Here is a 26,646-nt window from a genome sequence, read left to right on the forward strand (position 1 = left end):
CTATGAGAAACTGATCCTCTATTTAGGTGACGTAAATAAAACCCGAAAAACTCCATGTAGCCAGCCTATTGGTCAGGCACGAACCTGCGATCAACTACCAGTGCAATTATAATAATTACGCCATATTTTTTTGTATATGATTGTGAGAACCAGGGCTAGTTTTTGAAATTTCGACGATCTTAGTCTTATTTAATTTGCATCAAAAAACTCAAAGGGAGAAGTAATTTATTTTAACAAATTCAACAGAGGAACTTCGCATTATTTTCCTACCGATAACATTTCCTTCGTGGGTGACACATTTCGATAAAAACTACTCATCAAAGGAGTATCACAAAAATCGGGAATTGGACTAACCACTCTCTGCATAACCTTACCAAATTTGGTCATCAAAATAGCAGGGGAGAATGACAACAAATCAAAAGAAGAGAGGGAAAAAGTCAAGAGAGAGAAATTGCCTTTCCGTTTTAAAGTGTGTGCTCATTCACGACGGTCTCCACCGCCGATCTTTCCTATTTTTCGCCCTTTCCACAGGACCTTGGCCGCTTCGAATTAACCAATAGTCGATTGGGCAACAACCAATTTTACTCTTACGAACAGTCGCCACACTGTGGATGCTTTGAATCTGCGAAGTTCATTAAAAAAAAGGGGGAGGATGATCTTTATGAGACTATTATTATTTGGTGACATCAATATCATTATATTGTTTTTATCACAAGCCTGACAGATTTAACATGCTGCAGATGTTTTGTATCAGTTCATTATTTGAACAAAAATAATCATTCCGCCAAATAATAATAATTTCCTAATGACTTTTTAAACGTTTTTCTTTCTCTTCTTTTCTTTTTTTTTCAATGAACTTCACAAATATCTGCATAAAACCTTTAAATGTTCATAACTTCTGTTAATTGCACCTTTCGAAAAAATTTGTTTCTTTTTGATGCAGAATTATAATATCCAATAAAAATTGGAAGTTTTCAGTTAATTAAGAAAGTGAAATTGACCCCACTTTCACCGATAGTAACGCCATTTATGATGAAACCGATAGTGCTATCTTGTATCTCCCTTGATGCAGAACGTTTTCAGTCTAGAATATTTTTTCTTTGGATAAATTTTTTTCGAGATATTTTGCGACTGATTAAAATGGGACACACTGTATATACCACATGTTCGTCATTTAAGTTTTTATATTATTCATCATTGGTGTCCATTGCTTGGGCACTTACCTTATTGAAATTTTAATGTATTAAAAAAACTATCGTTAACAAGTTGCAATTTATTGTTTAAATAATAAAAATTGACAAATTTTTCTTCATACAGTATATAAAAAAATGCAATGGAATGAAAAATTTGTTACAAATGCTTAAAGATTCTTTCAAAAACAAGGTGCTAGTAGCCTATTTGGCCTAACTTACTGAATTCCTTTGATTCAAAAAATTTAAGTTTTCATATTGTAAATTTTTTATGATATTTTTGAATTAGAGAACAAGATTCAACCTTGCATATTACTGTATTAAGTACATCGAGAATTACAATCTTTGAGACACTCCGTATTCAGAACATACAGAATGTCTCTCATCATACACAAAACAGCCATTTAAATAAAATTAACGAATATGTTTATATTTTTAACCACTAGCATATGCTATAATTGCGAGTATAACTGGTAATTGTATTAACTGTATATTTTAAAATAAATAAAATTTTTAAAATATGTGAAATCTTAATTTTCTCTTGATCATATTTTTATTCTATATTTTCTTAATCTCTAGCAATTGAAAACTATAACACTACTTAATATCTATCTATATTCGGTTTATGGTGTCTGACGTCGCCTTCCGATCTCCAGGAACCCTCTCCATCTCTCTCTACCGTACACCATTTCTCATTAATCCCCTTTTCACTACATGCTAACTTTACTCCGTCTTTGTCTGGGTCTTCCTCTCTTTTTCCTTTTTTGTGCATTGTATTCTATTGACATTTTTGGGAGTCTCTTGTCACTCATTCTTTTCACATGTCCAAACTAAATAAGTTGTTTCCTCTTTATTTCTTCCAAAACCGTCTCCTTCAATCCCATTAGGTCTTTGATTCTCTCATTAGTAATTATTTCTCTTTTTGAGATTATGCACGATCTTCTCAATGCATCCATTTCAACCGTTGTTACTTTTCTCTTTCCCTCTTCAGTCATTCTCCATGCCTCCGCCCCGTATAACAGAATGTTTCTAACAATAGCATTATATATTATTTTTTTTTTCTTGATCTAGTTATTTTTTTCACTCCACCATATTCCATTTAATCTTTTAACTGCTCTCCTACCTTGTGCTAATCTTGTATTAATTTCTAATGTATCTCTTCCATCTTAAATTTGTGCTCCAAGATAATTGTAATGTTCACATCCCTCAATCTTTTCTCCTTCTTCCAGTTCCATGTCTGTTTTAGCCCCTCCTATGCATAAATATTTTGTTTTACTCATGTTTATATATAAACCTCCTTTAAAATATTCCTCTTTTATTTTTCTTGTCATTTAATTTTCGAAATCTGCATATGCGATAAATATTTTGTCTTATTGCAATTGATACGTACTTAAAATAATTGTACTTACACAAAATTGTTAAAATCTTTTTAGTCGAAACTACACTAGTAATTCACACCTCTTCAACAAAATGTAAAAACTGATAAAAAAATTTTAGAATTATATACTTGGCTATATTTTATAATTTAAAACAACTTGATAAAAAAATTCTTGTCTAAATCGCAGTAATATAAACTTCGTTGCGTCCCTTAAAACTGGCGTGCAATAATAATCAAATTCCTTACATGAAACAGTAGTGAAGAAAAAAATTATTACAGTATTAGCCTACAGAACAAAATACATCATTAAAGAACTGCTTCTTTACAAATGTTATATAAACCGGAAATGGCAAAATCAATCTGGCAATTAATGTAAACTGATCAATGTCATTTATGATTTCACAACTTATTAATATGCATCATTTGTGATGAAACTGTTTTTCAATTATGTATCCTTATGCTGTGATATTGTAATAAATTTCTCATTTATTCACTGCCATTTCATATGAAGAATTTGATTTCTATAGCAATCTAGCTTTAAGACAGGTTGGATTTTTGTAATAGTGTTCATATTTGCTTTTTATAATTTTCTTTAGTCAAACATAATAGCACGATTTACATTTTGGAATTTTCTGTTAAATGGTTATAATCGAGTCGCGAATTTAGTTATTTATTCTGTCGTTTTGGAATAAGCAAGATTAACATAAATATTTTAAAAGATGCGCATGTTAAGCTCTGTACACACTTTTAATTTAGATAAGTTAGTCCACAAATTATTCTTTTAGTAAACTCGAAAACTTTCTTAATTGGCAGTTCTTGTATATTTTAAATATATTGTATAATTTTCAGTTTGTTAAAATCTCTTGTACTTTAAATGATTTTACAATTTCCCATTATATATTAAATATATATAATTCAGATGTCAAAAAATTCCTGACAACATTTTTTTCTTTAAATTTCGATCTTAGTTCTTCTGAATGCTTTAGATGGAGCTGACCAAGTGCAAATTAAAATTATGCAGAAGGAAAAGACAGTAAAGCCTTTGCCTTCTGCATAAGCGCCAAACCTTTCCAAACACTACCGAAGAGCTCCAACGTATTCACACGCAAGAGTGGGGATTACCGTCTTCCGACCTCATTAATCATCTGATAGCTGACATGAATCGTCGTTGTGCAGTCTGGATTAGTGTAAGAGGTCACATTCCTTACAAACATTTCTCGTTCATAAGTATGACCGGTTATTTTGTCCACTTTTACTTTTCCGGCTGATATATATACAAAAGAAGGGAAAATATTGGAATAATGCATATTTGACTCTCCGAGTGTTTTGTAAATCTCTGTGTTTTCAGACCTACTGAACTCCCCAAAAAATAAAAAAATAAAAATTCCCTAGACGTGTATGTATGTGTTGGCGTTTGATTCGTTTAATATCTCAGAAGGGGTAAAGATTAAGAAACGAAATTTCGCTGGTAACTTGTGCACAAAGGACATTGATATTATTAAATTTTGGTTGCGAAAGGTCGAGGAGGAGGAGGAGGAGGTGGAGGTAGTGGTCACGTATCATATCTCGAGTGGGGTAGAAATTAATGAAGATTTTACTCGTTGTTGGCATTTCTAATTTTTTATAGGACTCATTTCAAAATTAAGTCTTTTATATGTTTAATTATTATAAAATGGCAAACTATTTATAACAAAATCTCATAACAGATGGTGCCACAGACAATTTTATTTATTTACTATGATCGATAGATAACTTTTATATTTTAAAAATAAAATTTCATAACAATCGGGAATGTTACGCTACTCGTTGCTAAATTTTTTGTATGCTAATAATAGACCGAGTCCAATACTATGTTATTGTAAAATTTGAAATAAATCGCTGTAGTAGTTTCTGATCTGTGTTTGATTTTCACTCTCGTGCTTATTTTCTGAAGAAAAATGTAAGTCATCACATACATTAAATCGCGTTTATAGCATATATCGTTCAAAAGGTCGTGTTTTGCATTATCATACCATGAGAGGTAATCTTTTCAAAGGGTATCAAATTACATTTGCAATATGGCATAAAAATCCGGAACAAACCGATCGTATTGCGGGATAGTCTCCCGAAAGAGTCGTATTCGAAAGTTTCATCGTATAATTATTTCATTGTTCGGCGGCCGCATGGACGGAGAGATTAAGACCTTCGTTCTGAGGATCAGGATCGAATCTAAGCAGTTGGAAATTTTTTGGGCTATGGAATATTCCGGATATGTTAAGCTTCCCTCATCATCCGGCAGTCTCCATTGTAAGCTGCTGATCAAACCATGATGGGCATGGGTAAAAAAATTTTTTTAATACTCATGGGGCAAAAAGAGATGAAAATGAAAGAGTAAAAATTACATTACTATTGTAAAAATATTTTAAAAATAACTTCAAATTAAGTTTTAATTTACACAAATAAAAGTTTTAAAACCACGAAAAATATAATTACTCGCTAGGGAGCGCTAACCGGTGCTTGCGGTGATTTTGTAATTATTAGTATAGTTCGACTATAAAAGGGGAAAAGTCCAAGTTAATTCATGGAAAAAACTATTTTTATGTAATTCTTCGAGTTGCAATACTTAGTTTTTAAAAATATAGATTTAAAAACATTAAAAATGAATCCAGCAGCCACTCCAACTTTAATGAAAGACCAATATGGAGATGATTGGTGGATGTCTTTGGTGAGAAAGAAAACTTTTTGCTTTCAACATTCAATTAATCCTAAAACTTTTTTTACATTTAACTGAAATCCCTAATAATTTTTATTATATTGAGTATCAAACTGATAAAAACCAATTTATAAATGAGAAGTTGATAATTCTTATCTAACTTAAATAAATTGATTTGATCCTTAACAGTCTCCATTATTTTATTTTCAATTTAAAAATAAATTTTACAATTTCTTATAAATAAACTGAGTTATAATTAATTTAAGTACACGTGATTATATATATTTAAATATGAACTCTAAGAAATATTTACTGATGTTTTTGTCCATTTATAACAGACACCTTCAGGTATATAACGCAGAACAAAACGGCTACATCAGAATCCTTTTGATGTAGCCGTTTTGTTCTGTGAATTACACATACACAACGTACCGTGTTGTGTATGTGTAATTCTCTCTATTTGAAAGTAAAAGTATGAGACAAACATATCATTAATAGTCAGAAGTTTGTAATATTAACATGCCAAGTACATCACAAATAGATGAAAAAGAGAATATTATAGCATGTTTGACAGATACTGCAATAGCAGATGAAAATGAATTCAAAAAATTAAAGTTTATTTCAATGCAATTTTAGATTGTGTATGTGCTTACTTTGAACATTTATATAAAAGAAAAATTCATAATAGACTACAAAATTTTATAGAAAAATAACAATTTTATATACATGAAGTTTGTGTAGCAAAAGAAAAAGCATTAAAATTTGCAATATATATTGTGAAGCAAAAATAAACACTTCCCTCACATTTTTTTTCAAAGTATATCACAGCATGTATTCATTGTAAGTTTTATACTTATTTTCCAAAAGATCATACTGTAGAAATTTGTTTTTTCAATTAAAATTTAGAGGAAACAAAACATAACAATGTGGAATCATAAATGAAATACCCTTTTTGTTTATAAAAACAAGAATGGTATTAAAGCAGAACATACTGGTTTTATCTAGTGTGATAAGCAATGTAAACTGCAGCACTCCAAAGAAAACTAAAGAAATAAAATAATATCTTGATTTTTACTATAAAATAATTATATAAATTATTTTATACAAGTAAAATTAATTTTTTAAAAATCAAAACAGTATACAGAACATAAATGATTTTATTAGAGAATTCTATTGATTGTCTCCTACTAAAGAAAGCACTGTTAAACAGTATTTCACGTTTTTAGTTTTTTATGCTTTTAGTCTACTGAAGAGATCAAAGTGAAAAAAATGTCACCCCCAAAAAATTTCCTAAAGTTTCTGTCAGTTTATAAAAAAAGTCCCAATCTGGAATTGCTGGACAGCATTTTGTGAAAACTACCTTTGGTTTCAATGTCACTTCCTGCTTTCCTGTCTGAACTTGCTGCATAGTGTCATGACATCACTTGTGTATGGTGCTTGGGATTTCCATCACACGGGAGCTCATCATTCTGCTGTTTTTTCTAAGTGTGCTTTGTGTTTCAGTTTCATGCTGAACATCGAAATAAGCAGGTTACTTTTTATTGCTAGTATTATATTTTTATTGCCACTTTAATAAAGATATTGTCAAGTGGTGATTTTGGCATTGCAGTTTGACTCCTGCAATAGTGTCATTGATTATCTGAAATAATTAGGGCAGGACAATTTCAGACAATCATTTTTTTTATAACCAATTACTAATAAGTTACAGTTGGTAGGGAAAGAATAGTACTGTTAGCAAGTATGAAAAGATGAAAAAATTGTCAAAAAATGTGAAAAACATGGAAATATTTTTAAGTTTAAGCAAATATTTAAGTTAGATTAAATATTGATATATAGACTCCATATAATATGTTATGTTTTGGTGGTTATTATTCACAATTCTGTTATAAAATACCATTTTTTAATATTTTAGACTTTACTGTTGTGCTATAGATCATATTGTTCATTGTTTGATTTTACAGTTTGTGTAATACTTTAGAGGTTGTTTTAATTTTTCTATATGTAGCTCATGGTGCATTTAGTATTGGCTTATTGTCAGTTTTACAGCATTTGGCAATAGTGTTGATGAGTAAGTTTAACATAATATTTTATTGTTATTTGTTAAATTATTAGTATGGTTCAGATTTTTGGGTGCTTTTCCCCCCATTTTAGATACTAGTTTGGGTGCTTTTAAATTCTCTATTAAGACAAAAACCAACAAGAAGTATTATATTTACAAACTACGTAGTTGTTTATTGCAATTTACACATAAAGACAAACATTGTAATTTACAACAGTAACCATTTCAATGTTTTTAAAAGGAAGTTTTCTCGTTTGGAGGATAGAATGTCTTTATATAAGGAAAAAGATTTTTCTATGTCAACTGAGGCTAAGGGGGCATGTTTCGTTTTTACTCAGAATTCTAGTTCAGTGCAATCCAAAATATTTTTCAAATCAAGATTTTTCAGTAAATTATATCTGAGTTTGTCCAGGGCAAAACCATCCAGTACATCAAGTGCCTGACTTACAACATTCCATTGATCCTGCATTTCAGTTCCACATCTTTCCAGCTCATTGATTTTATCCACCAATAACATGTGCGAATGCACAGAATAGAGCTCTGTGGTCACTACTGGATCAGCAATCAATTTTAGACACTTTGCATAATTGCCAGGAGTTTGTTGATAAATGCATTAATTTTCTCAACGTTCTTGCAGTAGAATACCAACTGTTTATCCAAGACCCTTAATGGGTGACCACTGGTAATGGCAGCCCAGTTACATCTTGATACAAGCGCTCCTGACTAGGGCACTTGAGAACCATTTTCATTTTTGAAATGAAGTCATTGGCCTTGCTATATTCTACATGAATACATTCACATACTCGCTGTAGGGCATGGTCACAATGCTATGAGAAACTTTTATCATATAGGCGTTAAATTACAAACAAATGTCGCTAGACTGACGAAAGTATGATAAAAGTTTCTCATATTAAATGGTCAGCTTTCTGTCCACTTCTGTATTACAAGTCACATGCTTTAAGTTGTACATGCACTTCAAGTTTGAGAATGCTGACATGAAAGATGCTTGATCTGTAACGAAAAATCAAACCTTTTTGTACTGGACACCATTTGGCTACAACTTGATGCAAACATCATTGAAAGCTTGGGACACTGTTGTTGAGTTCGTATTTTCAAGTTGGTACATTTTGAACAACATTGGTTGTACATAGCATCTGATCAGTGGTGCAATGAGAACATTTCGCATGTACCGTTTTGTGAAATCTGTTCTTTCTCCCAGTATAAGCACTACAGGATTGTCTCTGACAATGTCCAGGATTTTAGATATTGTTTGATCATAAATTGGTTTCACACATTTTTTCTGAGTGCTCTCGTCAGGGACAAGCTTTCCTGTATATTTCTGGAGAAATGATGTAAAGGCTGGATTGTTTACCTAATATAAGAGTATATTTGCCTGCAGAAGAGCAGTGTTAAATCTGCATAAAACATATTATTAGCCTTCTGAGATTCTTCTCTTTGAAATGAGGCCCCTATAAATATCTGCTTGAAATTCCTCTTTTTCTGTTTGCCTTCTCTATGCTTATCCAAACTCATTTGTTGCCTGATTTTCATTTCTTGGTGTTTCACATCAACCGAAATCACATAATCGCAAATGGAACAGTGAAGAACTTTTCTGTCTGTGCACATGCCTTCATCTTTAAACTTATTTGCTAAGGTGTTCGTTCAGTTTAGATGAGGACAATTTTGCCATTTCTTAATGTCACCGATACCGAACAAAAGAAACTGGAACTGTTATACTCACAAGTCACATTATTAATATTAAATAACAATGTGACGTCAATACAGAATCTTCTAGATTCTTCTTTTCTTAGAAAAGAAAACATTTGATGCAGATTTTCAGTGAATCTGTTTACATTCTTAGAACAATCCTAAGGCTTAGTTGTGTAGTCCAGAAAATTCCCCTTTACCCCCTTTTCTCTCAACAAAAGAAGAGAGTAAGCTAATTATCNTTTGTTCATATTTTAAACCGTATTGGCGACGAAATTAAATATTAAAATGGAAAAGGTTAATTGCTGAACAATGGTTTTGATAGCTTTAAGATTTTATTTCTGGAAGCTTTCGGAATATAGCTGGCGACCATTTCTGATGTCACAAACAAATAACCTGATTGGCCGAACGACTCCTAAAACGGGAGTAATAGCGAAGTAAGTAAGAGCCAATGTTTTGCCGAAGTTTGTTTAGAGAACGATCAGAAATAGATGATCATTGTCTTTGCAGAGCATTTTAAACCCACAGTTCAGCCAGCCGACGTCTATAGGTAAAATATTAATAGAGAATGTTTCATTTTAACTGTATAAGTAAAGAACCAGTAAAAGAAATTGAGATATATAAGGTTCCATTTTAATCAATTACTAGAATTTGAAAAATATGCATCTACAGAAAAAATCTTTAAAGCAAAAATGTTAGACATCAAGTGAGCTACAAAATGAGACTATTGGTTTTGTCATAAATGGCACTACAATTGTTGAAAATGGGGTCAGTTTCATTTCCTTAAATGGGAACCTACATTTTTTACTGAATTATTATGATTGTACATCAAAAACATTTTTTGAAAGATGTACATACTTGAAGTATTGAGCATTTGAAGTTTTATGCAGCCGCCACACATTGTACATGTATATCTGTAAGGTTTGCTGAAAAAAGGAATAAAAATGTTAATATCATTAGGAAACAGTTATTATTTCATGGAATCTAGATTAACATATCTTTATCACAAGCTTGATGGCTTTAACATGCTGTGGCACTAGTTTTGCATCAGTTCATTATTTGAAGAATGATTCCACTAGAAGTAGAGATGAGCTTTCTGTAATTTGTAATGCAAGTGTTTATCAAAATGACAAAGTTAATACAAGAGGAGGCTTCCCTTACTTGTATTTTATATGATGAAATATCTCTGATTCTTACCTTCATATGAAGGTTTCTTGAACTTGAAACAATTCCCAATTGCAAAGACCCTAAGTTGTATGACATAGACTTGAAACAGACAAATAACATTCTGAAAATCATTGACATTGGTCATGATACACAAAAGAAACTGGAATCTTTTTCAAAATAGAAATCTTCAGAGAATGAAAAGAAAGCCATAACATAGAAACCTTTAACATGAGAGATTTTTCTCATGTAAGAGGTTTCTATGGTACAATTACAGCTTTGTCTTAATTAAAATGCATTTTGCCTATAAAAAACAGAGTACAGTGGGTAATCCGTTAATGAACATAATCCATTCCATGACTTTGTTCGCTATCTGAGTTGTTCGTTAACTGATTATCAATTTACCATAGGTTTTTATGGGAATTTGATTAATTCGTTCTGGAGACCCCCCAAAAATAAAAAATACACACTTTCTTACTATGTTCATTATATGTAATAATAAAAATACATATATATGCAGTCTTGCATTTTTATTAGTTATGTTTTTTTGTTTGTGGGGATTAAAGAATCTATCTAATGTCAATTGCTTTTCTCTTTTTTTCAGGATTTTCATAAGTAATTAATAGCATTGTAATTGTAGAGATCCCCAAGCCTATTAACCTCAACCTGGTTTGTATGCCATTTTAAGACCATTGATCTGACATCTCCCACTTCTTCAAAAGATCTTTTATTAATAGCAGCTATTGGCATTAATCCTCTTTTTCATAATAAAACATATCTCACTGAGTTTCTTGGTATTCTTCATTCAAGAGTTCTTGGTGTTCTTCTGTTGTCAGATCCATTTCAGGTTCCATTATGAGCTCTTCAATGTTCAAAGAAGTGATTTTTCTTACTCCTTTAGCTGCTTGAGTCTTCTTGATTATACTGTATCCTTCTTAGATAAGATTGAACTGCACCCTACTGTACATTTGTTCAAGCCATACTGCCAGCAACATCAGACATCATCTGCCCACTCTGTACCTTTTCTATTTTACATTTTGAAAATAAAACTTGATGTAAAACTTAACAAGTGCCTGCTTGACAGTCTCATGAATACTATAAAAGGATTGTTTCTGTCAGAAAATTAAAAGGCTGGAATTACAAGGGAGAGTTTCAAAGTTTGGAGGAATACTATCTGATCAATATATTCCAGGTTGAGCGTCGATGTCGACATCTCTAGCGCTCCAAAAAGTTTTAAATTGTTGTCTGAAGACAAGGGAAAATTAATCAGTATTTGCTATTTTCGTCATTTCTTTTTATGTTTGTTCAGTGAAGTGTTCGTTATCCAAACATGTGTTCATTGTCCGATCATAAAAATCTTTTGCAAAAGTGTTCGTTATCCGATTTGTTTGTTAACCAATCACACACTGTACTTTGTGATCTTTAGGAACTGTTCCATCAGTAAAAATTGAAAAATCTTATTACATTTGTCAATGAAAGTGATGTCAGGCTTATTGTGAAGAATTGTCTTATCTGTGATTATGGTTCTATCTTAGTATATTTTGTGGATGTCATTTTCTAATACTGCTATGGAGTATATTTGTACTATAATAACCGGATGTTTAGTAATCTAAGTTTGGGTGCAAGCTCATGGTGTATTATAATTGCTATTTGATTGTGCCTATGTAAATAGTCTGTTTGTGCTAAGAGCTAGCTAGCAACCAGAGATTGTATATTGTATTGTTTCTGGTAGAATGTGGCATTTTCTGCAAGAGTCATTTGTGAGTGATGTATCCTTCAGAATGTATTTTCTGTAGATTTTAGTGTTTACTGTTAGTGACATGATCTTGAATAGCAAGTGAAAATCCTTCTGTCTCTAAAGAGGCAACCCCTAGTCTGCCAGTAGTTTTATGCAGTTTTGTCAACACAGTTCTGAGTTAGGACATAAGCATGCCTACCATAAAGTGTCTATTGTGCTCATGACTTCTTAATGACTATTTATGCTATTTATATTGAGTTGTGTCCATGTGCTCAGTCTGTAAGTTAATGGTGTATTGTTACTGTCTACCAGAGTTATAGCTTTATGTAATCTTGATGTTTTTTGTGGAAAAACTCCCAGTGTCAGTATTTGTCTGTAGTGGAAGTTAACTACATTAGTTAGGCCATGACGATCGTTCCAAGTAAGAGTTAAGTCTTTCTATGGATGATTTTGGGTGGTGGTGGTAGTGTTGGGTAAGTGTTTTTGTTATTTTCCTTCAGAGTTGCTAAAGATTTGGGTGTGTCCAATAAATAACTCAGAATAAATGAGTACAGGGACAACATATGTATTAATTGCTTTAATGATATGTTTTGCATTTAGGTGTATTCTTAATGCTGCATTTAATTTGTTCTGGTATTTAAAGTGTGTATTATCATTGTTCTCAAATATTTTGTATGTCCACACAAGTCACCAAATTTTTGATTATCTGCCCTGAACAAATTCTTCAGTGTTATGTCATGGTTGACTTTACAGTTGGATAAAGAAGTTAAGTGCTTTTTTTATTACAAAAAACAGTATTTTTTAAATAATAAACCCAGAACCAATTTCTGGTATGCATAAACAAAAAAAATGATCTGTGCACAAACATTTTCTAACTCCTTAGCTCTTCTTTGGGTGCAATGGAATGGTTACTTGACAGAACATCCTTTGGAACAAATGTGAATTTATAATAGTTTTTGAAGGAATATAATTTGAACCACCAATTTGGATATTATAAATATAAACTTAAAGCTGCACATGTATTGTCCTGCACATCAACCAACAACTATTTCATCGAGCAGAGCCTGCCTGCCAGGCCCTCGTCAATACCATTTCCAACAACGTACCTTGAACCTGTTACTGCTGTGAGTTGCAAGGAGGATAAAGTACATCACAAATTTTTCGTTCATAATGTACTTTATCCTTTGATTTGATCCTTTAATTGGTTTGGTTCGAAAATGTTTGTGATGTACTATATCCTTCTTGCAACTCATACAGGTAACAGGTTCAAGATACAGTACATTGTTGACTTCACCCTGATGTTGTTTGGATAATGATGAATACCATTTCCTCTTAAAATTTATACATGATGATGCAAAGTTAGCTTTATACGGTTAGAAGCAATAGAAATTTATAAAGTTAACTTTGTGTCATCTACATATATATAAAAATGAATGTGTGTGTGTGTGTGTCTGCCCTTCATGCATTACCACACCATTTATCCGATTGTCATGAAACTTTGGGAAGTTATAGAAATAGATAAATAAATAAAACTCACGCCAAAAAAAAGCACTGAGTTCAGCGTTAATACGATTTTTCTTATATCGCAAGTAATTTTTGCCACAGTTTTTGTAGCTTCAGTAACATGAAAAAAGAGTTTTTCGCAGTTTCCATTATGTATAGAAATAGATAAATAAATAAAACTCACGCCAAAATTGTATAGCTTCTTGATAAAAAGCACTGAGTTCAGCGTTAATACGATTTTTCTTATATTGCAAGTAATTTTTGCTACAGTTTTTGTAGCTTCAGTAACATGAAAAAAGAGTTTTTTGCAGTTTCCATTATGTATAGAAATAGATAAATAAAGCTTTTCATGTTACTGAAGCTACAAAAACTGTGGCAAAAATTACTTGCGATATAAGAAAAATCGTGTTAATGCTGAACTCAGTGCTTTTTATCAAGAAACTTTGGAAAGTTGTTTAATATACTCCCGTGAAGATTTCTGGCATAGTACGATTGCCATGAAACTTTGGAAAGTTTTTTAATACACTCCCACGAAGGTTTCTGGCATAGTACATTTATCCTGTGATAGATGGCGTGCGTGTATATGAGCATTTTACTGTGTGTTCGATTGATTTCAAATTGTGAAGACCATTTCCCCCCTCCAAAAAATCTCTCTATATATGCATTTGTTATTTACGATATTTGTAATAATTTTTGTTTAATCACTTTATTTCAACTATCTTTTGCTAATTATGTATTCGCTCAAACTTTGTTAAAACCTTAACTGTATCCCGAACAACAACCGAAGTTGTAGAAGGAAATTCACCTATTTTACCAATCTAGGGATCTCCCTTTTCCAAACTTTAATATCAACTCAAAATAATTTAAAAAGACAAATTACAATAAAACGGTTAATTACCCAACTATCAGAAATTTCACAACATGCCAAGGAAGAGAGGAAGGAGCAATTAAATAATCAAAATTATAAAGGATTAAAAAAATATATATATAAATGGGGAATATCGCACTTCTAACAATCTCTGCAAGTATGTGGGCTAAATTTAAAGAATCCGTGCTTCTCACATGTACAACTGTATATGGCCAGCTCACGCGTCAGAAAACTTTCTGATTTATTTGTGTGAATGCACCAGACGGAAAAACAAAAAATATCGTGTATCCACAAGCACTCCAATAAATAAATAGAATTGAAACAACACTTTGAAATGTTTTCCCGATGAAAATTAATAATAATAATANTAGTTATAATTTTTAAAATAATTTAAATTTTAAATTTTGACAGCTTTTTTATATATTTTTTATTTTAATAGAGGGTTATGTTCTTGGAAAGCAGTTGTAACAAACAAAATTGTATTTTATTGTCATGGCTATTTTCCAAACATTGCAAATACAATCTTAACAGATAAAAAAGATAGAACATAGCTCTCATCACTAAGAAGTCAGCTATAATTTGATCCTGCAAATTACATCAGCAATTCTGATTTAGAATTTAATTGCTGTTACTCCAAAAATTCCACTTTACTGAGATTTATGTTATACACTTGGTTTGCTAAGTATTTCATTCTCATATTGGACAGGCTTCCACATTATGATGGTATTTTACACAGTAAATGTTTTGTCCAAGGTTTATTTTTCATTTAGACAGTCTTCCTTTTTATACAGGGTCTGTTTTAGACAGGTTTTACTGTATTATGTATTTTTAGATTATATGTATTATCCTTAACCATTATTTTATTTTATAATTTTTGAAAATAAAGTATTAGATTCTAAATATTAATTTGTTACTTAAATAAGATGAATACTTAATGAAAAAATTACCAATTGGATGTATTTAAAGAATGATTAACACAACTTTTTCAGATATCCAGCACAAACTAACAAAACTAATGTTTTTAAGGTAGTTTATACCTCTTCTTCAGGTTTAAACTTAAACACTAACTATTTGTTGAGGGATTGTTGGTGTTTGAAAATGTTTAAATCAATTATTACTTACTATACAAGTATATTCCTCTGATTTGACTGTCACTAAGCCAAGTGTTGTTAGATAATACTGTTGCATTTCCTGTAGATATGCTCATTAAATGATCATCCATGAACTTAGTGAATGAATTTAACCATTCATTGAATACTTTTAATGTATTATATTGCTTTAAAAATAAACATAATACAATGAATATAAGATATTCTAAATTATCCACTTTGTTGTGTAACTTAAAACATTTTGTAATTATATATTTATTTTTAAATTCAATGATACAAAATTATTTTATCTTGTAGATGTGGGAGAAACTTTTTATTGGAATGCATTGCTTAAATTTTGGAATTGCTGAAGATCAAACTCAACATGTTTTGTGGAGAATAGAAAATGGAGAAATTGATACACTTAATCCAAAGGTCAGTTGAGATTTAATGTTAAATTAGATATTAATTCTAAATTAATTGATAATTGGGTAAATATTATTTATTAATATAATATTTTAAAATTTTCCTACTAATATACAAATAAAATTGAAACAAACTGAATAATCTCTATCTTTTAATTATTATAATTATTCTAAAGTTATTGTTATATAATTATTATAAAAAAGTAAATCAAATTACCAAAATATTAGTGGTGTGTTATTGCTTTATGGGACCCAGACAAATTTGAATAGGAGACCCTATATATTTTGACTTCAGACATTTTTCTTTGGAAAAATGTTTGGAAAATTCCCAGTATTCTTTTAAATTGAAAACTGCCCAAACAAAAGAAAAAAATAGACAATTTTAGATAAAGTTTCTTTAAAAACAAAACAGAATTAGATATATGACATTTATGAACAATTAAATGTAATCTACAAGAAAAATTCATAAATAATATGATTGAATTAATACTTTTATTAATAAAGTAGATTAATTAAACAAATAATAAAGTAGATTAATTAAACAAGAATTAGAATACTATGTACTGTACTTATGAACCATAGCCATTTAATACAACATAAAAAAAAGCACTTTTATAAATTTAAAAAAAAATATTAACGAAACAACAATTTTTTTAAAAATTTGCAATTACAATGAAAATTTAAAGAAAAATTTTAAGACATTATAGGAATGAATAAACAAAATTTATTACATCTTCACTTTTTGTGCTTTCTGAGCTGAGAAATTGTTAGTCAGTTCATTGTAATTAATCCTGTTTGAAATGTCATTCTTGATGTATAATATTATCAAGTTACATAATTTTTCTTGTCTAATTCAATTTCTAATATCATTTTTAATTCTTTTAAGGACATTGAACAATCACTCTGCTAATGTGTTGGAAACAAGAATTGACAAATATATTTTTAAAATTATGTTCACAGTAGGAAAGGTAGAAATTAGTCTTCCTTGGATCACTTTGTACAAGGAGAATCTAAATTTTCTGTTATTTTTTTTTTGTAAATTGTTGATTCTTTCTTGATAATAATAACATCAATGTCATAGATATTTATTAAATTCATAATACAGTTATCATACTCTTTTGGTGGTATTTCATTTTAGTGTTAAAATAGTAGAATAATTCAAAATATTTTGGTATGCCTCAATATCTCTCTTAATTTTTGATACCATTAATCACAAATTACATTTAATTACATAAAAAATATACAATAAATTCTTGTTTGCCTGTCAATTTGCACATCCTCATCCTTGATGTGATTCTGAGTATTTATAAAAACATTTTCAACTTTTGGGTACACTAAGTATTTTAAAGTGTTGTTATTCAGAACCCTTTTAAATCATAAATCATTTTAAAACATTTTTCTTTTGTTAAAAATAGAAACTGCAAATATGGAAATTCAGACACACATGAAATCTTTAAAAACAACAATAATTTTCCTTATTTTTCATCATTTATCCACATATTTAATTTTATTTTCAATTTTTATTTACATTTATTTTTTCATCATTTATCTATGTATTTANTCAAGCCAAATATTTTATTAATGATATAATTAGTAAAAAATAATCATATTCTCTCCAAGGAGTGAACAGATCATCAGGACTTGGAAAATCAGGGTCAAGAGATGTTGGTAGGGCCAGTTGACTGGTGCCAGTATTTTCATATTCATAGGTGCTGCCACTGGCCTATTTATTTCTGTGCTGCTTGAATAAATCCTATTCACACAGGTTCTCATCCATAACATAGAAGATATTTAATCTTTCTTGTTGGACTACAGTGATGCCTTCAAATTTAATTCCTTCCAGGAGGCTATTCAAATTCTGAATCAACTTTTTCCATTAGAAATAATGGAAAGTGAATTAATCTATTTCCAGACTTTCCAATACCCATTTCGATAAACTTAAAACAGAAAATACACACAATTTATGGTAAAAATAACAATTAAAAGCTCTAATAGTAAATTGAAACATGAAAACAATAGTCTTCATTCTAAAAACTGGTTATACTTAATGAAAAACCTCACTCAAACACCAATGCCAGTTCATTATTACAAGGTTTACTTATACAAACATTTTTGACTGTTTAAAAACAGATATCTTCAGGTAAGCTATAAGGAACATAAAATGCAGAACAGAAAAATTCAAACCATCGAACAAATTCAAAAACAAAAATCTTCCAGATGGCAGAAGCCCACGTGACTGCCAGATCCACCACACATGTACTACTATCATGCTTCACAACAAGTTCTTTTTCATCTCAATCATCAATATTACAATCTTCTGCTTTGAATTCATAGCTTCTATATACTTCTTGGTGCCATGGTTAATAAAGGTTATATATTGAGTTAAAAAGAAAGTTTTCGGGTATTTTTAACAGCTGTTGTTACTTAAAATAGACATTTTGATTTAACACATTATTGCTAATGTAAAATTGCATTCTTTGTTTAGAAGTTTAAATAAACTTTATACTTTACATTTTGTTTGAATAAAAAAGTTAAAATGTTTTTGGATAAAAAGTATATTGGCATATTAAGCTTTGAGTTTCGGAAAGGATATAATGCCATGCAAACAGTAAAAAAAAAGTTTGTAATGTCTGTGGGGAAGACGTTTATAAACTTCAAATATTAATAATGCGAGAGTGAGGGATGACTTGGATGTACAACAGATACAGCCGATTGCAGAGACAACATTTAGAGACAGCGGTTTACAGATCGAGTAGACCGCTGTTCAGAAAAATTTCGTTGCAGAGACGGCATTTCTTGCCTGCCACAATGTGGACAGCGATTAGAAACAAGTTATTAGACCTATTTTCTAGACTCGACAGCAGGTTTAGAGGGCTTTTCAGTTCGAGTGGTAGCTTTGTTCGTAGAAAAGTTTAGATAAAAACAGATATCATTCCTTTGATAAATGTTGTAAACAGTACAAATCGACAAAATTATTCATTAATTAATTGCTTGGAGCAAAAACGACAAAATTAAATACTTTAAATTTGTTTTAAATGTTTCAATTTCGATATTCAAATGGGTGAAGACGTAAAACTTCAATTAATTTAAATCAGATGCATTTATTTACAATTCAAGTATCGTGTCGGTTATAAAACATTAATGCATTTCGGAGTCATTATACTGTTAAACAAACGAGACAATTTTAATAATTACAGAAATCTGTTTATAGATATATTAATATGTTTTATTAAAATTAATAAAAATGTAATATTAATAATAAAATATTTAAAATTATTCATTTCGATAGTAATAAGATGTCGAAATAATTCCTTAAAAATCTATTCCGAAGACGAATTTTCTAAATATGGATTTGTTCATATTTTAAACCGTATTGGCGACGAAATTAAATATTAAAATGGAAAAGGTTAATTGCTGAACAATGGTTTTGATAGCTTTAAGATTTTATTTCTGGAAGCTTTCGGAATATAGCTGGCACCATTTCTGATGTCACAAAAAATAACCTGATTGGCCGAACGACTCCTAAAACGGGAGTAATAGCGAAGTAAGTAAGAGCCAATGTTTTGCTGAAGTTTGTTTAGAGAACGATCAGAAATAGATGATCGTTGTCTTTGCAGAGCATTTTAAACCCACAGTTCAGCCAGCCGACGTCTATAGGTAAAATATTAATAGAGAATGTTTCATTTTAACTGTATAAGTAAAGAACCAGTAAAAGAAATTGAGATATATAAGGTTCCATTTTAATCAATTACTAGAATTTGAAAAATATGCATCTACAGAAAAAATCTTTAAAGCAAAAATGTTAGACATCAAGTGAGCTACAAAATGAGACTATTGGTTTTGTCATAAATGGCACTACAATTGTTGAAAATGGGGTCAGTTTCATTTCCTTAAATGGGAACCTACATTTTTTACTGAATTATTATGATTGTACATCAAAAACATTTTTTGAAAGATGTACATACTTGAAGTATTGAGCATTTGAAGTTTTATGCAGCCGCCACACATTGTACATGTATATCTGTAAGGTTTGCTGAAAAAAGGAATAAAAATGTTAATATCATTAGGAAACAGTTATTATTTCATGGAATCTAGATTAACATATCTTTATCACAAGCTTGATGGCTTTAACATGCTGTGGCACTAGTTTTGCATCAGTTCATTATTTGAAGAATGATTCCACTAGAAGTAGAGATGAGCTTTCTGTAATTTGTAATGCAAGTGTTTATCAAAATGACAAAGTTAATACAAGAGGAGGCTTCCCTTACTTGTATTTTATATGATGAAATATCTCTGATTCTTACCTTCATATGAAGGTTTCTTGAACTTGAAACAATTCCCAATTGCAAAGACCCTAAGTTGTATGACATAGACTTGAAACAGACAAATAACATTCTGAAAATCATTGACATTGGTCATGATACACAAAAGAAACTGGAATCTTTTTCAAAATAGAAATCTTCAGAGAATGAAAAGAAAGCCATAACATAGAAACCTTTAACATGAGAGATTTTTCTCATGTAAGAGGTTTCTATGGTACAATTACAGCTTTGTCTTAATTAAAATGCATTTTGCCTATAAAAAACAGAGTACAGTGGGTAATCCGTTAATGAACATAATCCATTCCATGACTTTGTTTGCTATCTGAGTTGTTCGTTAACTGATTATCAATTTACCATAGGTTTTTATGGGAATTTGATTAATTCGTTCTGGAGACCCCCCAAAAATAAAAAATACACACTTTCTTACTATGTTCATTATATGTAATAATAAAAATACATATATATGCAGTCTTGCATTTTTATTAGTTATGTTTTTTTGTTTGTGGGGATTAAAGAATCTATCTAATGTCAATTGCTTTTCTCTTTTTTTCAGGATTTTCATAAGTAATTAATAGCATTGTAATTGTAGAGATCCCCAAGCCTATTAACCTCAACCTGGTTTGTATGCCATTTTAAGACCATTGATCTGACATCTCCCACTTCTTCAAAAGATCTTTTATTAATAGCAGCTATTGGCATTAATCCTCTTTTTCATAATAAAACATATCTCACTGAGTTTCTTGGTATTCTTCATTCAAGAGTTCTTGGTGTTCTTCTGTTGTCAGATCCATTTCAGGTTCCATTATGAGCTCTTCAATGTTCAAAGAAGTGATTTTTCTTACTCCTTTAGCTGCTTGAGTCTTCTTGATTATACTGTATCCTTCTTAGATAAGATTGAACTGCACCCTACTGTACATTTGTTCAAGCCATACTGCCAGCAACATCAGACATCATCTGCCCACTCTGTACCTTTTCTATTTTACATTTTGAAAATAAAACTTGATGTAAAACTTAACAAGTGCCTGCTTGACAGTCTCATGAATACTATAAAAGGATTGTTTCTGTCAGAAAATTAAAAGGCTGGAATTACAAGGGAGAGTTTCAAAGTTTGGAGGAATACTATCTGATCAATATATTCCAGGTTGAGCGTCGATGTCGACATCTCTAGCGCTCCAAAAAGTTTTAAATTGTTGTCTGAAGACAAGGGAAAATTAATCAGTATTTGCTATTTTCGTCATTTCTTTTTATGTTTGTTCAGTGAAGTGTTCGTTATCCAAACAAGTGTTCATTGTCCGATCATAAAAATCTTTTGCAAAAGTGTTCGTTATCCGATTTGTTTGTTAACCAATCACACACTGTACTTTGTGATCTTTAGGAACTGTTCCATCAGTAAAAATTGAAAAATCTTATTACATTTGTCAATGAAAGTGATGTCAGGCTTATTGTGAAGAATTGTCTTATCTGTGATTATGGTTCTATCTTAGTATATTTTGTGGATGTCATTTTCTAATACTGCTATGGAGTATATTTGTACTATAATAACCGGATGTTTAGTAATCTAAGTTTGGGTGCAAGCTCATGGTGTATTATAATTGCTATTTGATTGTGCCTATGTAAATAGTCTGTTTGTGCTAAGAGCTAGCTAGCAACCAGAGATTGTATATTGTATTGTTTCTGGTAGAATGTGGCATTTTCTGCAAGAGTCATTTGTGAGTGATGTATCCTTCAGAATGTATTTTCTGTAGATTTTAGTGTTTACTGTTAGTGACATGATCTTGAATAGCAAGTGAAAATCCTTCTGTCTCTAAAGAGGCAACCCCTAGTCTGCCAGTAGTTTTATGCAGTTTTGTCAACACAGTTCTGAGTTAGGACATAAGCATGCCTACCATAAAGTGTCTATTGTGCTCATGACTTCTTAATGACTATTTATGCTATTTATATTGAGTTGTGTCCATGTGCTCAGTCTGTAAGTTAATGGTGTATTGTTACTGTCTACCAGAGTTATAGCTTTATGTAATCTTGATGTTTTTTGTGGAAAAACTCCCAGTGTCAGTATTTGTCTGTAGTGGAAGTTAACTACATTACTTAGGCCATGACGATCGTTCCAAGTAAGAGTTAAGTCTTTCTATGGATGATTTTGGGTGGTGGTGGTAGTGTTGGGTAAGTGTTTTTGTTATTTTCCTTCAGAGTTGCTAAAGATTTGGGTGTGTCCAATAAATAACTCAGAATAAATGAGTACAGGGACAACATATGTATTAATTGCTTTAATGATATGTTTTGCATTTAGGTGTATTCTTAATGCTGCATTTAATTTGTTCTGGTATTTAAAGTGTGTATTATCATTGTTCTCAAATATTTTGTATGTCCACACAAGTCACCAAATTTTTGATTATCTGCCCTGAACAAATTCTTCAGTGTTATGTCATGGTTGACTTTACAGTTGGATAAAGAAGTTAAGTGCTTTTTTTATTACAAAAAACAGTATTTTTTAAATAATAAACCCAGAACCAATTTCTGGTATGCATAAACAAAAAAAATGATCTGTGCACAAACATTTTCTAACTCCTTAGCTCTTCTTTGGGTGCAATGGAATGGTTACTTGACAGAACATCCTTTGGAACAAATGTGAATTTATAATAGTTTTTGAAGGAATATAATTTGAACCACCAATTTGGATATTATAAATATAAACTTAAAGCTGCACATGTATTGTCCTGCACATCAACCAACAACTATTTCATCGAGCAGAGCCTGCCTGCCAGGCCCTCGTCAATACCATTTCCAACAACGTACCTTGAACCTGTTACTGCTGTGAGTTGCAAGGAGGATAAAGTACATCACAAATTTTTCGTTCATAATGTACTTTATCCTTTGATTTGATCCTTTAATTGGTTTGGTTCGAAAATGTTTGTGATGTACTATATCCTTCTTGCAACTCATACAGGTAACAGGTTCAAGATACAGTACATTGTTGACTTCACCCTGATGTTGTTTGGATAATGATGAATACCATTTCCTCTTAAAATTTATACATGATGATGCAAAGTTAGCTTTATACGGTTAGAAGCAATAGAAATTTATAAAGTTAACTTTGTGTCATCTACATATATATAAAAATGAATGTGTGTGTGTGTCTGCCCTTCATGCATTACCACACCATTTATCCGATTGTCATGAAACTTTGGGAAGTTATAGAAATAGATAAATAAATAAAACTCACGCCAAAAAAAAGCACTGAGTTCAGCGTTAATATGATTTNGTTGTCTCCTTCCCTCATTTTTTTGAGAATTATTGGGTTGTTTGGAAAGTAAGTTCGTTTTTTTCCATGGAAAACGAACAAACTTTTTGTTACAAAAAAAAAATATTTTATTGAATTATATATCAACCATTTTGGTCAAATACCTGTTGTCATCGTTTCTGGTAGTAGCATGATTTCACATTCATAAAAGTTGTGATCGTTGCTTACAAAAAACTGATCCGAATGATTTTTGACATTGTCATTTCAAGTAAATGTCTTACAGTTAAAAAAAATTTGTATAGACCGGAACAAGTAACAATCTGAGTGTGCTCGATTTGGTAAACATGATTAGTGTGATAACACATCCCATCTAAGTTATAATAGTTTCTGACGAGTTACCAAACTTCTGTGAAATTTGACATTATCATGGTAAAACACTACATCTGTTTTGTTGATCAATTTTGGCTGCCTTTTCTGTTTGATAATATTACTCAATTTGTTTACTCGTAGTACACTTTCGAATCAATTGTTAAATTGTCTGGTAAAAGCTCCAAAAAAAATTTCCTTAAAATTCCACCAAAAAGAGCATCTCTCTTTAAGAACATGTGGAACCCATGTATCAAGCTTTGAAACGAAACCAATTTGTTTCAAGTAATCATAAACAGTTCAATTTGACAAATTTAATCTCTTAGTGATTTCACGTGTTGTTATTTGGCAGTTTGCTTCAATCAGTACCTTTATTTTGTTTTCATTGGCTTCAACTGGCCATTCAGAACGTGGTGCATCTTCAATATTGAAGTTGCCAGAATGAAATTTTGTAAACCAGTTTTGGCACTGTTGTTCTGTCAATACATCTTCTCCATACATGTCACACAATTTTTTTCTTGCTTGAACAGCATTCTTACCTTTTCAGTAATAAAAGAGCAAAATATGCCGAAAATGTTGCTTTTGATCTTCCATATTTGATGAGACACAAAAAATAAACAATTGCACAAAATCAAACAAAATTTTTTTACAAATAAGCCTTAAAATGCTAGCTGTCAAAATATATAATGATAATATGGTTTAGAATGAAAATGGCGGGAAAAATACGACTAATTCGTCTAGTGGTAAAAAAAATGAAATTACTTTCCGAACAACCCCATATAAAGCTAAATCATATCAGTTAGTTTTTGAAATAATAATTCAATATCATGAAAATTTTGTTAATGATTCAACAAGTATATGAATTTAACTTATTCTTTGTTTTGTAAATCCATACTGAATTTTTGGAATAATTAATAAATACATATTTGTGGAAGGTTGATAAATTTTTGGGCTAACAGAAGCAAGCAAGTATACATGATGTACACTACTTATTATTCAATATATTTTTCTTTTATTTTGATGCACTCCCTACAGGGGTGTTCCAAAGTTTCTATCAAATTAAAAAGATTTAAAACTGGTTTTCCCATAATTTCTTTGTAGAATGTGTGTTTTCCTTTCAGATGTTTATTCAGATAAGGGAAAAGATCATAATCCAAGGGACTTAAATCAGGAGAATAAGGTGATGTTGATTCTTTCAAACTTCAGTTTTCTCTATTTGGTCATGATTCTTTGAACAGTGTGTGTGAACTGTCAAATCACACATTGCTTTCTGCTATTTTTATCTTTGCAGTGTCCAGCAAAATGGTGTGACACCTGTTAATTTTCACAAAAGTTATTATCAAGATTTATTCTGTGTCACATCATCCATTTACTTCAGATATACTATTAAGAAGGCCTGGCCAAGAACTTATCAGCCTGCTGTCACATAAAATCAATAAAAACAAATATATGTATTCTAATTAAATCAAGTTAGGTGTTTTTCAATTCAACTATTCATGTTTGAATATTTATTATTGTAAAATCAACAAATAAATCTAGATAACAAAAAATTATCACTTTTATACACACAATTTTGCAAACTCATGAACATTCTGCAAGTTCTTTTATTATTACATTCTTATCATGCCTAAAGATTCATAACTGCTTTTAAAATTTTGTATGTAACCATCATGACATGTTTTGGTCTGTTTTACAATATTTTATGCTCTCCTCATACTACATTGACTAAAGTAAAATCAGAATTCTTTAATGTCTTAAAATTATGCAATCAGTTTAAACAAACAAACTGAACAGACACACATTAAATATTTTAATTAATGCTTTTTACTGTAAATGCCTTTCACAATACATGCAACCCACCTGTCAATAAATGTGATTTGAAATACTCAAAAAACATATAAATACTATTAACATTGTACAATTTATAAAAAAAATTATGAATTAAACTATTGAACTATAATGCCATTGACATTTAAATCATTGAATGCATTAACATAAATTTTCAGTTCATTAAAGCATTTATTATTGATATATAGATTCTTGCAAGGATAACTTGCATTTTTAAATATTTTTTCAGTTAAAGAATATAGATTTATTTGATTCACTACAGTAAAAACAATAATGCTGAATTTGTGAATATCCAGAAACTTTTAAATTCTAAGTATAGTTATTTTTGTAAAAGAAGTAAAAATGTATTTTAGAATTGTAATTTTAATTTTTGGTTAACTGAGGAGGGCCAAACTAGTAATTGGCTGAAATGCAACTTGTAAAAAAAGTTGAATCGATAGAAAATAAAACATTTTTCCAAATGTAAAAATTCTTGTTTACTTGGGTCTTGGTGGTTAGTGCAAATAAAGAAATCATTATCTATCATCTAAATTAGTGAATCAAATAATTTAAACAAGCCACCCCTCATATTTTTACAATACAATCAAAGTTGGTTAATTTGAAGTTCAAGAGAAATGCAAAATAGTTTGAATTTTCCAAAATTCAAATTGAACAATTTCATTGATAATTATTAAGTAATAACAATAAAATATACAGTGGGTGATTGATTAATGAACAAATTGGATAACAAACACTTTCATGAAAGATTTTTATGTTCAGATAATGAACACCTCACAGAACAAACACAGGAAGATGCAATGTAAAATAATGCGTACCGATTGGTCTTCTCTTGTCTTCAGACAACAATTCGAAACTTTTCGGAGCATGAGAGACATCGATGCTCAACCCGGTATATACTAATCGGATGGTATTCCTCCGAACTTCAAAACTCTCCCTTGTATTCCAGTTTTTTTATTTTTCTGACAGAAACAATTCTTTTATGTATTTGCAAGACTGTCAGGTAGGCACTTGTTAAGTTTTGTGTCAGTTTTTATTTTCGAAAGGTATAATAGCAAAGGTA

General features: G+C 30.5%; 1 protein-coding gene across 1 annotated transcript in view; it reads left to right on the forward strand.

Annotated features, from left to right (window-relative positions):
* Positions 1-5,058: 5,058 nt before the first annotated feature.
* LOC111621113 (platelet-activating factor acetylhydrolase IB subunit gamma-like) overlaps positions 5,059-26,646 on the forward strand; it is a 47,574-nt gene continuing 25,986 nt past the window's right edge. The window contains exon 1 of the mRNA XM_023363180.1: positions 5,059-5,272. Coding sequence (XP_023218948.1) covers positions 5,207-5,272 — 66 coding nt within the window. The 5' untranslated portion in view covers positions 5,059-5,206. The remainder of the gene's footprint in view (positions 5,273-26,646) is intronic.

The sequence above is a fragment of the Centruroides sculpturatus genome, unplaced genomic scaffold (assembly GCF_000671375.1).
Source record: "Centruroides sculpturatus isolate CEXI.00-Female unplaced genomic scaffold, Cexi_2.0 scaffold284, whole genome shotgun sequence".
Lineage (NCBI taxonomy): Eukaryota > Metazoa > Arthropoda > Arachnida > Scorpiones > Buthidae > Centruroides > Centruroides sculpturatus.